Below are 15,597 nucleotides of genomic sequence, written 5' to 3' on the forward strand. Positions count from 1 at the left end.
GAAACTGATCATTTGTCCAAACCATTCCGTTTGTCAGAGATGTCCCCGGTTTGTAATAATGAGTCCTGCTGTGTAACTGTGCACCCTGTTGTGTCTCTGTGCACCCTGTTGTGTAACGGTGATCTCTGTTGTGGACCTGTGCCCTTTTTTTGTAACTGTGCATTCTGTTTTGTGTATGTGCACCCTGTTGTATAACTGTGCTCTCTGTTGAATAACTTTGCTCTTTGTTGGCGAGACTGTGTTCTCTGTTGTGCAACTGTGCTCTCTGCTGTGTTACTGTGCCCTCTGCTGTGTAAGTCTGCCCTCTGTTGTGCAACTGTGCTCTCTTGTGTAACTGTGCTCTCTGTTCTGTAACTCCGACCTCAATTGTGAAACTGTGCCCACTGTTGTTTATCTGTGCTCTCTGTTGTGTAATTGTGATATCTGTTGTGTAACTGTGCTGTCTGCTGTGTTACTGTGCCCTCTGTTGTTTAACTGTGCCCTCTGTTGTGGAGCTGTGCTCTCTGTTATGTAACTCCGCCCTCTACTGTGTAACTGTGTCCTCTGTTTTTTAACTGTGTTCTCCGTTGTGTGACTGTGCCCCTGTTGCGTAAAGTGTGCTCCCTGTTGTGTAACTGTGCACTCTGCTGTTGAGAGATCTTCACTGTTGTGTAACGTGCCTCCCTGTCGTGCAGACGTGTTGCCAGCTGTGTAAACATGTTCTCTGTTGTCTCAAGATGCTCCTATACTGTAAATATGTTCTCTGTTGCTCAGTGAAGATGTTTTCTGTTGGGAAAATATTTTCTTCCTGGGTCCTCGATGTTCCCTGTTATATTAACGTGTTCCATGTCGTGTTCAGATGTTCCCTCTTCTTGTGTTAAAATCTGGTTAAGCCACAACTGGAAAAAAGTCATCAATTCTTGACTGTATCTGTTACCTTCTAGGAGTGAATGTGATTGTGCGATACATCCTGAGAACTCTGTTAGTAGACGTGAGCAAGATTTGTTCTGTATATGTCCATCACAGATAGTGTTTGTGAGTGTAGGATTCATTCTGCATCTCTGTCTCTGGAACAGTTTGTGAGAGTAGGATTTCTTCTTATGGGTCAATGCCTGGTACTATATGTGAGGGTGAGATTAATTCTGTTTCAGGCAGTGTTACTGAATGTCAATGTTGGAATCATTCTGTGTCTATCGGACCCCATTACTGCCAGGGGAAGTGGGGTTAATTCTGTATCTGAATGTCTCCATTATTCTTATTATTATTCAGACCTTCGGGATAGAGGATGATTTGCTTCCACTCTCTCTCTCTCTCTTCCACTCTGAACAGAGTCAGTGTCTGATTCCACGACTGTCCTGCAGCACCCGGCTACTGCAGACCAAGGATTTGGATTATTTTACAACAATTTCCTGCCATCCATAAACAATCCACTGCTCCATGAATGGGACTGAGTGACAGAGCAGGGAGTTCTGCACAGGTCAAATTACTACTTCCCACTCTCAGGATCTACTTATATTTTTATTTGTTCACGGGATGTAGGAGTCGCTGACAAGGCCAGAATCTGTTGCCTATCCCGAATTGCCCTTCAGACCAGACCCTGCTTGTGTCGCTGCTTTTAATTTTCTGTTTTTTTGCAATGACTATTAATTGAAACAAATGCGTTGGTCTATTTTGTATTTGCTACCTCCTCTCTCTTTGGATTATTATAAATACCTTTTTCTTCCGACAGGCAAATATTTGAAAGCAGCAGAATCAAAGTAGTGATTCCGTGACAAAAGGAGAAGTGCAGCCAGCTCCTTCTCACACAGTAAGTACAGTATCACTCACAGAGAGCAGAGACATCAGTTCCACAAGCACCAACAGCACAGTAAGATAAGAGCAAAATAGTGCAGATGCTGGAAATCTGAAAGAAAAATAGAAAATGCTGAAAAAACTCAGCAGGTCTAACCGCATCTATGGAGAGAAAGACAGAGTTAACGTTTAAGAGCCATATAGACATGAAACGTAAACTCTGTCTTTCTCTCCACAGATGCTGTTAGACCTCCTGAGTTTTTCCAGCATTTTCTGTTTTTGTTTGCACTAAGTTATTCCGGCAGTGAGCCCAAGTCTCAGGAATGTCTATTCGTTCAAACGGAGGAGGAGAGTGCGTGAGCCAGATGGGTTTTTATCAATGTGACTTTCAAGATTTTTTAAAATTATATGTCACCGGCAGCGGTGGTGGGATTTGATCCGGCGCCTCCATAACATTATCTTAAGGGGGTCCTGATGTGTCTTGTCACGGCAAATGTGGACAGGATGTTTCCTCTTGGAGGAGAATCTAGAACTCACGGTCACAGTTTAAAAATAACGGCTCGTCCATTTAAGACAGAGATGAGGAGACTTTTTATTCTTGCTGAGGTTCTTGAGTCTTTGGAACTCTCTTCCTCAAAAGAGGGTGGAAGCGGAGTCTCTGAATACTTTTAAAGCAGGGGTAGACTCTTGAAAGCAAATGGGTGAGAGGTTACCGAGGGGAGGCAGGAACGTGGAGTTGAGGTTACAATCAGATCAACCATGACCTTACTGAATGGTGGAGCAAATTCGATGGGCCGAGTGGCCTATTCCTGCTCTTTATTCCTTCTGTTCTTATGTTCATTAACCTGGAACTCTAGATTCCTGCTACGACGCCATCTCCACTAATAAAACTGTCACCGAAACCAAACAGCCACTGTTTAAAACGTGCCTGTTTTCACACCTTGTGCCTACAATAGCTGCTCTTTGTCTGACTCCCCACATCCTGACTGTCCGGCTCTGTTCCCACTCTTCACTGTCCAATATCAACAAACCAGGGGAGTGTGAACTCAACCAGGAATATTCACTGTTGCTTTGCGGAGAGAAAGCAGCAGTGATTTTCAATAACAGCTTCTTGCCATTCTGTCTCCCTCCTCCCAGGAGGCTGCTGTTTGTTCCATTCCCCCAGGACCGGAGTCATTCCATTGGTGGCTCATCCTGTCCCAGATAAAGCTGGGGGAGAGCCGCGTGCATGCGCTCTTCTGCTCCCACCCATTGAGCTCTGGTGGGTCGGAATGACGCATGCGCAGAATTCTATAACATTCCATGAAACCATTTTGCAGTGAAACGTTTTCCAATTCACTTTTATCCGAGATCAGCAAATGATCTGGAGCTCATGGGAAAGGGGACGGTGAAAACTGGGACTCGCCCCATTAAGAGACACAACCTGGGATTTTTCTGTTCAGCTTGTTTGATGTTCAGGGACCTGTCTTCACAAAGCAATCCTACAGAAACACTGGAGGAACCCGGGAGTCGGGGTGTTTGCTGGGACCGGGCAGGAGTTAATATCAGACAGGAACTCTCCAGATTAATTCAATCTGAGTGAAACACTCACTCACTGAGAGTGAAACCTAACAGCCCTGAGCTGCAGGGTGTACAACAGGGAACTGAGGTTTAAACATGGGCCACTGTTTCTCACTCACTGAGACTGTCAAAGAGACATACAGTCATAGAGTCATGGAGACATTGCTGCTCAGAAGGAAGCCATTCGGCCCATCCAGTCCATACTGCCTGCCTGTAGAATAATCCAGTCAGTCCCATTCTCCTGCTCTATGCCTGCAACTTTTTTTCCCACAGGCGCCCACCCAATTTCCATTTGAAATCATTCACCATCTCCGTTTCCACGATGCCCATCGGGATCAAGATCCAGGTGATAACCCAGAAAGTAACAATGTTCTTCCAGACTTCCCCCCTGCACATCTTGTCTTAAATTTTAAATCCGTGTCTCCTAATCCTTCTACTCTCAGCTAATGGGAACTGCCTTCCTTTGTCTACCTGATCTAAACAATCTTGTACACCTCTCTCAGACCTCCCCTCAATCTCGGCTGCTTCAAGGAGAGCAGCTCTGGATTCCGCAAACAAACTTTGCAGCTATAACCCCTCATGCCTGGAACTATTCTAGTAAATCTCCTTTGCACCGTCTCAACGACTCTCACATTCTTCCAAAAGTGTGGTGACCAGAAATGGACACAATATTCTAGTTGCTGCCTAACCAGAGCTTTATAGATGTTAAACATAACGTTCCAGCTTGTATGCTCAGTACCTCTGTTGATTAAACCAATGATCCCATCTGCTTTCCAAACTACTCCCTCAAAATCTCGTGTCACCTACAAAGATCTAAAGGTCCCTCTGACCTTTGCACAATTTTTAGAACTGGACCTTATAGTTTATACTGCCTCTCTTCTGTTAAAATACAGCATTTTTCCTGAGTGTGGGATTAATAATATGTCTCTGTTACAATATCATTGCAATCTGAGACTGCAGCTTCTGCCTTTCCACGAGAATCTTTCTGTGTAAAACCAGAGCTTACAAGGATTTCTGCAACTGATGCATTGTCTGTGTCTCACCGCCCTCACTCACTCTGTCTCTATCAATCCCTCCACCCCCTCTCTTTTGAACTCCACATGAAGGCGGGATAGTGTTGTTTAGTGGCTGAGTGCACACAATCTGTGTCTTCAAATGATCAAAAAATAAATCTGCTTCTGAACAAGACCATAATTTAAACCAGTTACGGGTTAACCCAGGCACAGCTGTGATTGGCTGCAGCCTCCTGAATCTGGGGAACAGACACTGTGAGCAGCTCCGGTCTCAGAGGGTTGAACAGTTACTGAGCTGGGAAACTACAACTAATCCCCGTGAATCCACAGCACAGGCCGAGAGGAGAGGAAAGCCAGTTCTGGGAGCTGTAAATCTGAGCCACAGTTTGTCCTGTCAATGTGCAGATGTGAACATTGTATCTGCGAGAGTGTGTTAAAGGGGCGGGCGGGTTAGACTAATGTCTCTGTGTTTGTGTGTTCGGCCTCAGCGACAAATTTCCGAGTCCTTCTTGTGTAAAATCACAAGATTTCCCTGTAATTGGATCGCGATGCTCCCCTGCTCAGCCCTGAAGAGAGAATTTAAGGCAAAGTTTTCGTTAATTTCAAGATTTCAGTGGAAACACAGCGAAGAAGTCAGCGCTCGGCTGAGAGGGCGCGATCAAAGCAGCAAAGAAACGGGTTTAAATCGAAATTTCTGCCTTTAATTCGGATGGAACTTTCTCGACAACAAAGATTCGGATTTTGTTAACAGAAGGAAGCGAGTGTGGGAATCTGAAATGTCCAATTTGAAGTGGAATTGGGGAGTTTATGAGGAGAGAGAAACACAGAGAGGCTGGAGGAGCCGGGAGCTGACAGCAGGTTGTCTCTGCCCCGTCCGCTCTCTGTCTTTAAGTTGCTCTGAGCCGCCACCACTGGTTTCATTTCTGATCCAGTTCTGACTGTCAGACAGATTTTCCACACAGTCTCGGATATGACTGATACTGCAGCCGCCGAAACGGCTCCTCCAGCCGCTGCCGCTCAAGTCAAATCTCCCAAGAAGAAGAAGGCGGCTTCCCGATCGAAGGCAGCCGGTCCCAAGTTAGGCGAACAGATCCTCAAGATTGTGGCGGGTTGCAGCGATCGCAAGGGGATGTCCCTGGCCGCGATAAAGAAAGCTTTGTCTGGCAGCGGTGTCGATGTGGGGAAGCTCGGCTCCCAGATCAGGCTCAGTATCAGGAGGAAGGTGGAGAGCGGCTCCCTGGTGCAGGTAAAGGGACAGGGCGCCTCCGGCTCCTTCAAAATCCCTAAGAAGGAATCCCAGGGGAAAGTGGGAAAGAAGGAGAAGAAACCAACAGCCAAGAAATCTTTAGTGAAGAAACCAGCGGCCAAGAAGGTGAAAACAAAAAAACCAGCAGCTAAGAAATCTCCAGCCAAGAAAGTAACAGCCAAGAAATCCCCAGCGAAGAAAGCAACAGTCAAGAAAACAAGCAGCAAGAAGGCGGCAACTCCAAAAAAGGCGGTGAAGAAAGCAGCGCTGAAGAAAAAATCTCCCGTCAAGAAGGTGACGGGCGGAAAGGTTTTTAAAAAAGTGGATAAATCGTCGAAGGCCAAGCCCAAAGTGAAAGCAGCAAAGGCTAAGAAAGCAGCGCCAGGAAAGAAATGAAACCAGCCGAGCAAATTGTAAACCTCTGAACACAAAGGCTCTTCTCAGAGCCGCCCACGTCTCTCAGGAAAGAGCTGATCCCCGAATCAAATGTCCCTGTCCCGGCGCTGGGAGCAGGTTTCACACTGAAGTGATTTATATTCAATTGAAAATTCCCGGTATCTCACTGACATGCACTATACCCAGCCCCTCCCCCAATCTGCAATAAAACAGCGGGGTCCGTGCACCATTGTAACTGGGGATTTGTTCAGCTGCTCTGTCAGTTTCTGCACGTTCCCTTTTCACAGATTCAAGGTGAGAGTGTGTAAGACAGTTACCCGGGCGGAGTAACCCCGCGTTACAACTCAAAGCCCAACACATGAGTTTGTCTAATTCAGCTTGAGTGAGGTGTCGGTAAACTGCTCAACCCTCCTGGAGGGGAGGTGTGTGGGGATAGAACAGAAGCTGGGAGTGAAGTGGAAACAGGCGGATTTGACGGGGTATAGTGTATGTACTTGGGCTGGAATATTACAGAATTTTATTTGTAAAGGTCTGCAATTAAAAGCTGCGGGTTTCTAGAACAGTTGAACATGAAGCTCCAATCGATAAGTTTTGTGCCGAGCGCTGTGTTAACTTCCATTGTCGACAATTAAATAAAATGTCGTTTCGACAGGCAGGGGGTGGAGCTGGATTATCATAGACATTCCTCTGTTCTGTCTGTCATTTAGTCTCCTCCCCGTCCCGCCTCTCACTCTATGCTCCTTTCTCAGTCAGGTCGGGGCGGGCTGTATAAAGGAGGAACCGAAACAGCTCATCTCTCATATTCAGCAGCGATCTGAGTGAAGAATCATCATGTCTGGCAGAGGGAAAGGAGGCAAAGGACTGGGGAAAGGCGGAGCAAAGCGGCACCGCAAAGTGCTTCGTGATAATATCCAGGGCATCACCAAACCAGCAATCCGCCGCCTGGCTCGCCGTGGCGGTGTCAAGCGGATCTCGGGTTTGATCTATGAGGAGACTCGCGGGGTGCTGAAGGTTTTCCTGGAGAATGTGATCAGGGATGCGGTCACCTACACTGAACACGCCAAGCGCAAGACGGTCACTGCCATGGATGTGGTGTACGCTCTGAAACGCCAGGGCCGCACTCTCTATGGATTCGGCGGCTGAACAACTCGACTCTCTCTACCAAACACAACAACAAAGGCTCTTTTAAGAGCCACCCACCGCCTCACAGAGAGAGCAGAAACCTGGGAACGGGAGCTGGGATGCGCTTTGATCTGGAATGTTAGTGCCTGATTTGTTCTGGACGGGAATGTACTGAGAATCTTTTTAATGGTTTATTTACCCGGATGGCCCATTCTGCACTGACACTGAAAGGCCTCTCCACTGCCTCATATTTTCGATAGGTTCTGTTTTAAATGAATAATTAGTCAGGTAGTAATGACAGGATCTGGCGGTTCCTCTGACACCAGCCGTTCAATCCGTCAGTGGATTTGAGGTTACAATCATATCAGGATCAGGCGAGGCAGGCTTGATGGGCTGAGTGGCCTCCTGCTCCTAATCCAAATATTCGCACGTATGTTCGTGTAGACTTAGACTGGGAATAACGGAAATTCGAGCCGCTCTTTATCGGCATGAACAGCCCAGAATGAGGGCAATGGGAAGGGGTCTGATGCCCCCAGCACCGTTTCTATTTTATTTCCCATTCCATTCCTCGAAGTGAGCGGCGATTTCGAGGGTTAGTTGTGCTGTAGGGAGCAATGGACAGTCCTTCAATTTTTGCCTCGGAAATTCAGCACTGTCTTTACACAGTTCAAACAACAGACTGGTGTTTCTGTCTAAAAATGAGCAGATTCACCAGGATGATACCTGGTTTAAAAATTGCCGGGACAGATCACATGAACTGGAATTTCATTGGGGTTAGGAAATAGCGAGTGAGAGTGAAAAATTGTATTTTAATTTACAAAAAAGGGAAGAACGAAGCATATTCTCGAGACGGGAATCGGCTGCAAACAATTGGCGGAATTTTTGAAATGGCCAATTAAAAACAACTCGACCAATGGGGACCTGAGTTGCCAGGGATTAATTCATTGGTTAGATTTTGGATAAAACTGCCTGGGCGTATGGCTGCAGCCAATTACTGTTCGGGGCGGTTCCTCACAGAGTTTAAAAAGGCGGATTGTAGAGCGGACTGCATTAATAGTTCTTGTATCTCAGCCTGTTGTGAATCTGTTCAGGAAATGGCCAGGACCAAGCAGACAGCGCGCAAATCGACCGGAGGGAAAGCTCCCCGCAAACAGCTGGCTACCAAAGCGGCCCGGAAGAGCGCTCCAGCCACGGGCGGAGTGAAAAAGCCTCATCGCTACAGACCCGGCACTGTGGCTCTGAGGGAGATCCGCCGCTACCAGAAATCCACCGAGCTGCTCATCCGCAAACTGCCCTTCCAGCGCCTGGTGCGAGAGATCGCTCAGGACTTCAAGACAGACCTGCGCTTCCAGAGCTCGGCCGTCATGGCCCTGCAGGAGGCCAGCGAGGCTTACCTGGTGGGGCTCTTTGAGGACACCAACCTGTGCGCCATCCACGCCAAGCGAGTCACCATCATGCCCAAAGACATCCAGCTGGCCCGCCGCATCCGCGGGGAACGCGCCTAAAACCCGGCTTCAGCACCAAGTACAACAAAGGCTCTTTTAAGAGCCACTAAATCGACAAATGAAAGAGCTGCGATCTCCTGTTAAACACTCCAGCACTTAAACAACTCGAAGATAAAATTTATTCTCCCTTGCACCGGTTTATTTGTCTTGTCGACATAGCGGTTGTAGAATTGAGAGAATACAGATGATGCAGTTATCAATTGCAGCTCAGGTTATGTCTGCGAATATTTTAGGCCAAGGATTTTTTTCCAACGAATTGCGGCACAGGGTGAGGTACGGTTTGTAAGTCAATACTCATTGTTATTATAAGGTTACACTATGAACATGAAGCGATTGTCCGAGAGTAACCCTCCAGTGCGCAGATATTTTTGATGGTTGTTTTTAGTCAGTTATACAGCAAATAAACAGGCCGCTCGTGTCCGTGCCGGACTGACTATCCTTGATTAATCCTTGCCTCTCCAAGTGGAAATTAATTGTGTCCCTCAGAATCTTTTTCATAAGTTTCCCTACCACTGATGTTAAGAGTGACTGGCCTATAGTTCTTTGGTTTATCCCTAGCCCCCTTTTTGAATAATGGAAACCATTAGCTGTCCTCCAGTCCTTTCACCTCTCCTGTGGTCAAAGATTTGAAAATTAATAACAGGGTGCCTGCAATCTCCTCCCTTGCCTTCCACAGCAGCCTGGGAAAATCTCATCTGCCCGTATAGGAAGGATGTTGTTGCACTAGAGAGGTCATAGCGTTATACAGCACAGAAACAGGCCCATCGTAACCGTGCCGATCATCAAGCACCTATCTATTCTAATTCTATTCTCCAGCACTTAGCCCGTAGTACTTTTAGTTATGTCGTTTCGAGGGCTCAACTAAATACTTCTCAAACGTTGTGCGAGTTCTTCCTTCGCCATTATTGGTCCAGAATCACTTACAAATTTGGTCCGGCCGCGGACAGACAATAGTTCACCCTTTCACAGACTCTGTGAGTGGCTCTGAAAAGAGCCTTTGGGTTATTAGATTAAAGAATGGCCGCTTCACTTGGTCTTCGAGCCCGCAGCGGCGCTGGTTTTCTTGGGCAGAAGCACGGCCTGGATGTTAGGTAGCACCCCGCCCTGAGCGATGGTCACCCCTCCCAGCAGCTTGTTGAGCTCCTCGTCGTTGCGGACGGCCAGCTGCAGGTGTCTGGGGATGATGCGGGTCTTCTTGTTGTCCCGGGCCGCGTTACCAGCCAGCTCGAGGATTTCAGCCGTCAGATACTCGAGCACAGCAGCCAGATAGACCGGGGCTCCGGCACCCACACGCTCAGCATAGTTGCCCTTTCTCAGGAGCCTGTGAACACGGCCCACCGGGAACTGCAGTCCAGCCCGGGAGGAGCGAGACTTGGCCTTGGAGCGAACTTTACCGCCGGTCTTTCCTCTTCCAGACATTTCCACAACCTCACAAACAATTCGGCAAAAAAATGAACAATTTCTCCAGCGTTTACTGTTCTTATAAACTGAAAACTCGTCTCATTGGTCTCTGTTCAATCCACTTATTTGCCTATATTCTTCACCAATCAGATAAATGGAAGCAGAAAAGGGCGGGATTTGCAAATAACCGTCAGAACCAGAAAAATGTCCATTTTAAAAAGCCCGCCAATTTCACTGCGGGAAAGAAGCGGATTAAAGTAAATGTCGTCTTTGGTCTGAGATTTCAAATCCCTTCTCTTTATTTGGTTTTATTCAGCTCGTGTCATCACCAATCGCAGGCGCGGGTTTTATCATTTTGTTTAAATGTGGTTCATTCTCCTGTCGCTTTCTAACTGTCCCGGGAGGGAATCAATCCCGGGTCACCGCTTTCCCAGGAGTGAAACATTCCGTTCAGACTTCACTCTGAACCGAACACCCTTCGCTGTAAAGAGGGAGCTGATCGAGTCCTCAGACTGTTCTTATTCCGCTCTGTAATAATCCCACTCCGGCTGTTACCCTGCGGAAAATTAATAAAATGACTCAGTAACTGTTTCAGGAATTGGGGGAAGGGACAATTAAAGTTGAAAACAGCAGCTAATGAGGCCACTTAAAGGCTGTGATAACAGAATAACCGCTTTCAGCACAAAGCGAAGGCCGATGAGCTAATTAAAGGGTTAGTGTCTGGGTTACAGGACAGGAGACACTAACAGCAGTGGAAGTTATTTTATATTATAATAATCCAGTAGGAAGATGTCGGGTGCAGCTCCTTAGTAGAGATTGTGAGTGGCTCTTAAAAGAGCCTTTGTGTTGTGAATGTGTTTTTCAGTCCGTTCGGGGGTTTTACTTGGAGCTGGTGTACTTGGTCACCGCCTTTGTCCCTTCCGACACGGCGTGCTTGGCCAGTTCCCCGGGCAGCAGCAGGCGCACGGCGGTCTGGATCTCCCGGGAGCTGATGGTGCTGCGCTTGTTGTAATGGGCCAGGCGGGAAGCCTCACCCGCGATGCGCTCGAAAATATCGCTCACGAACGAGTTCATGATGCTCATGGCCTTAGAGGAGATGCCGGTGTCGGGATGAACCTGCTTCATCACTTTGTAGATGTAGATGGCGTAACTCTCCTTCCTCGACTTTCGCCGCTTCTTGCCGCCCTTTCCTGACGGCTTATTCACCGCTTTCTTGGCGCCCTTCTTAGCAACTGGTTTCTTCTTCTCTTCAACCATCTTCAATCTCAATTTCAGACACAGAAATAAACCAAACCCCTTCTGTCCGCTCATTAAATAGACAGTCTGACAGATATATGCTAATGAGGAATGAGAAAACAACAATTCTTATTGGACATTTTTAAAAGAAAACAAGTTCTTAATTTGTGATTTATTTGATTGGATAGAGAAATCGACCAATCATATTTAGCTTTCTCCACCAATCATAGGCCTCCTTACTGCAATCAGGAAATACTTTTTACAAAGACCCTCTCCAGGCGGAATTTCTCAGTGTGTAAAGATACACCAGGAAATGTCGCCTGGCAGTCGGTGCGAGGGACTGTACGGTAATGTGGGGTTCCCTCAGGAATTGTGAGGCTTTGGTAAAGTCTGTGATTGTGGGATTTATTCACTCCCTGATTCTGTGTGTGAGAGTGGGGTTCCTTCACTGTTTGGAAGGCCGTGGTACAGTGTGCGAGGGCTGGATTTCTTCTGTGTCTGTGACTTGATGGGACCATGTCTCAGTGTTGGATTCACTTGATATCCTGAGGCTCATTGTGCATCTGTCCGTTATTGGTGCATGTAAGTGAAATTATTGGCTCCTTGGGACTATAAGACAGTGCGGAATTAAATCAGCATGTGTTTCTCTCGGCCACGAAAAGTATTGGATTTATTCTGTACATGTCAATCTCTGTAACTGTATGTGAATGAGATTCTTTATTTGTCAGTCCATGTCATTGTAGGTCAGAGTTGTATTGATTCTATGTCTTTCAGCCTGTGGTACTATCTCTGAGTCTGAACTTCTCATTCACTGTCAATATCTGATACTGTGTGTGAATGTGAGATTAACTCTGTACCTGTCAACATCCTTTGCTGAATGGGGGTGTGAAATTCAGTCTGTATCGGTCAGTCTCTGCTACTGATTCAAAGTGTGTAATTCATTCTCAATAGGTCCATCTCTTGCAATTTTTGACAGAAGTAACCCCACTGTCACATTCGGCACCAAAGACTGACAATGTAGAATTTGCCTCAATGGATAGTATTGGTATGAGTGGGATCAATTCTCTCTCAATCAGTGGTACTTTATGGAAGCTTGTAAATCATTTTGTTTCTGATGGACTCTGGTACCCTGTGTAAGCGTTGAAGCCATTTTCTAACTCAGTGCCTGATGCTTTGCAGAAATGAAGGATTCATTTTGTCCCTATCAGTTTTTGGCTGTAAGATTTTTCTGTGTTTCTTGGTCTGTGGTACTGTGTGAATGTCAGATTCATTCTGTATCTCTACATCTCTGGGACCAGTGATTACTAACTCTCTAGATGTTTGCAGAATTGGGTCTACCTGAAAATTTCTCCACTTCAGCGTTAAGTTCACATTTTCATATCAGATTGACAATCTTTTTTTAAAATATTTAGCAATCTTTATACACATAAATGTTTAAAAAGTCAGACTTGTCAACTGCTCTTTAGACCTGTAATTATCTCACCTTGTGTTGTGAGTGAGGAGATTCCCCACTGGGTCGTGCAAAACAGGAATCTGGCTGGAAATTAATTTCAATGCCTGGAAATCAGGTAGAATACAAGTCTGAATTTCTGATTTACATCCTTAGTAGATCAGGCTTCTCGCTGGGAGAGTGAATTTGAAAAGTGGTGTTTAAAACCAAACAAACCAAGGTAGATCCTTCCTCATTTGCTGAGGCAAATCCAATGAAAGCAGTTATACTGCAGTAGGAGAATTTTGGGATAGGTACCAGACACAGCTCAGGGCAACTAAACCTGCTATCAGGGAGTGTAAAGGGTAATGGAGAAGGGGATGGCAGATACATGAATCCCAATATAGAGTTATCCATGTTGCAGTTGAAACCTCATCAGTAATCAGCACTGGCTTAGAATAGCTGGGCCTATTAACCTCGGGAAAGGATGGATGTCGAATGGATATGACCGCTGTCCATAAATAGAATCAATTGTGTGCATGTGAATAGATAAGTTGAGCTCACTGCACAAAGAAAAATAGAAAAAGAACAAAAGGAAAATTAAACAGGCCTGCGGGGAAGAATATGTGAGCAGCTGAGCTGCTCTTGCAGAGAGCTGGCACAGATACGATGGGCTGAGTGGCCTCCCTCTGCTGTAACAATTGCGAGATTCTAATCTATGTAGCATGAGTGTAAGCCTGACTTATGTTTAATATAAAATGTGTTTCAACTGGAGTTAACAGCTGTGGGTATTAATCAGTTATTATGTCAGAGTTTTGGATTAAAATTCCATCTCTGTCAACACAACCCTGAATGTCTGTATATCACACAATCTGATACATCATCTAGCTTGTAGACACTCTGAGGTTGGGGGAGTGGTATGTAATGCATAGTTCAGTCTGTAGTATGGGTACAATATTGGGATTCATGCAAGATCTTACAAGTGGGTACTGTTTGTCTGATCTCTTTGTCATTTAATGTGTATTTAAGGTTCTCCTTTTGTTTTGGTAACACAGGGCCTTGCAATCTGAGGGGGGTGTAATTTTGCTCAGCAATTTGCAAAGATCCCACACAGGAGTTTATTACACAAAATTAGAACATGTGATTGGGGATCAAACATTAGCATGGATCAAGGATTAGTAAATGGACAGAAAACAGTGTCGGAATAAACAGGAATTTTCGGATTGGCAGGCTCTAACTTACTCTTGATAAAACACAGCCATCAGTTACTTACAACATATATTGATGATTTAGTTGGGTACTGAATGGAACATATTCAAGTTTGTTGATGATACAAAATTGGTGGAAAATTAATCTGTGAGGACACAAAAAACCTGCTAAGGCATTTAGACAGGTTGTCTGAGTTGTCAAGAACATGGCAGATAGAATACAATATGGTAGTGTGGGTGGGCCCAGTTTTGAAGGGGGAAAAAAGAACATGTTTGAATGTGAGACTGGAACACGTTTGCACTCAGAGGGAGCTGGGTGTCCTTGTACATGAATTACAGAAAGTAAAACTGCAAGTACAGCAAGCAGATAGGAAGGGAAGTGTTATGTTCACATTTGTTCCAAAGGTTTGAATTACAGGAGTGAAAAATCTTCCATTTATCCAGGGCACAATTAAGGCTACACCTGGAGTACTGTGTGCAGTTTGGTCTCCTTACATAAGGAAGGGCATAGTTGCTTTAGAGGGAGGGCAATAATTGTTCACTAGCTTGGTTTCTGTGACAAGTGGATTTCTTATGAGGGGAGATTGAGGAGACTAGGTCTATATTCCCTGGATTTTAGAAGAATACAGGTTATCTAAATGAAACAAATAAAACTCTTAAGCGGCTTGTCAGGGTAGATGCTAAGAAAATGGTTCTCCTGGCTCCGGAATCTACAACATGTGGTCACCATCTCAGATCACAGCATTGGCCATTTTGGAATGATATGAGGAGAAATGTCTTCACTGAAAGTGTTGAGATTCTTTGGAATTCTCCACCCCAGAGAGATTTGGAAGCTCAGCCATTGAGTATGTTCCAGACAGAGGTCAATTGATTTTGGATACTAGGGATATAAGGAGAGTGCGGCAAAGTGGAGTTGAGGTAGAACATCTGTCTGAATGAATGATGGAGGAGGTCGAATGGCCAAATAGCCAAGTCCAGCTCCTATTTCTGAAGGTTTAATGCATCAGTCCATCTATTCTGCTCGATGTGAGATTCAGGTGTATTCTGCACCAGTCAGTCTCTGGTACTATATATAAAGCTGGGATCAATTGTATGTCTGTTGGCACCTGGCAAGCGATGTGAATGTGTGATTCAATCTTTATCTGTGATTCATGAACCTGAATGTGAGTATGTGATTCATTCTCAAATTTCCATTCTATTAGTATGACATTTGAATGTGAAATTTGCATGTCAGTCTTTGACACTGTACATGTGAGAGTTTCATTCCATATCTGTTGGACTTTGTGATGTGTGACTGTGGTATTGACTCCGTATTTACCACTTCGTGATACTGTGAGTGTTTTCTCCTTAAGTAACTGCCAGTCTTTGGTAATTGATGTCTGACAATGTAACTGTGAAGCTTTGGCCTGTTTGTAAGGCATTCTTTCTGTATCTATCAGGCTCTGGTACAGATTGAGCTTTTGGGACTCAACCTGAATTGTTCAGTGGTACTGGAAATTCATTTTCTATCTCTTAGTCTCTGGTAGAGTGTCTGTGTGGGGATGTTTTTGTCTTTATTTCTGTGTATATGTGTAATTAATCCTGTATTACTCAGCCTCTGGTACTGAGTTTACATGTAGGACTCTGGCTGTATTTGTCAGTCACTGGTAACACGTGTGGCTGTGGATGGAAGATTCTTTCTATAACTGTCAGGATATCATACATGGTTTGA

The 15,597-nt window shown here is 45.4% G+C and overlaps 2 protein-coding genes and 1 long non-coding RNA gene across 3 annotated transcripts in view; 2 read left to right on the forward strand and 1 right to left on the reverse strand.

Moving 5' to 3' along the window:
- The window catches only part of LOC144670421 (uncharacterized), a 918,626-nt gene that overhangs the window by 508,278 nt on the left and 394,751 nt on the right, over positions 1-15,597 (forward strand). The gene's annotated exons all lie outside the window — the stretch shown is intronic.
- Positions 5,314-5,985, forward strand: LOC144670218 (histone H1-like). Its single transcript, XM_078532704.1, has one exon. The coding sequence runs from the start codon at positions 5,314-5,316 to the stop codon at positions 5,983-5,985; it is 672 nt and encodes a 223-aa protein (XP_078388830.1).
- On the reverse strand, positions 9,381-11,279 carry LOC144670199 (histone H2A-like). The gene is made up of 2 exons (XM_078532684.1): positions 11,220-11,279; positions 9,381-10,569 (listed from the first exon to the last, which is right to left on the reverse strand). The coding sequence occupies exon 2, from the start codon at positions 10,029-10,031 to the stop codon at positions 9,639-9,641; it is 393 nt and encodes a 130-aa protein (XP_078388810.1). The 5' UTR covers positions 10,032-10,569; positions 11,220-11,279; the 3' UTR covers positions 9,381-9,638.

This window comes from Cetorhinus maximus, chromosome 31, assembly GCF_964194155.1.
Source record: "Cetorhinus maximus chromosome 31, sCetMax3.hap1.1, whole genome shotgun sequence".
Classification (NCBI taxonomy): Eukaryota; Metazoa; Chordata; class Chondrichthyes; order Lamniformes; family Cetorhinidae; genus Cetorhinus; species Cetorhinus maximus.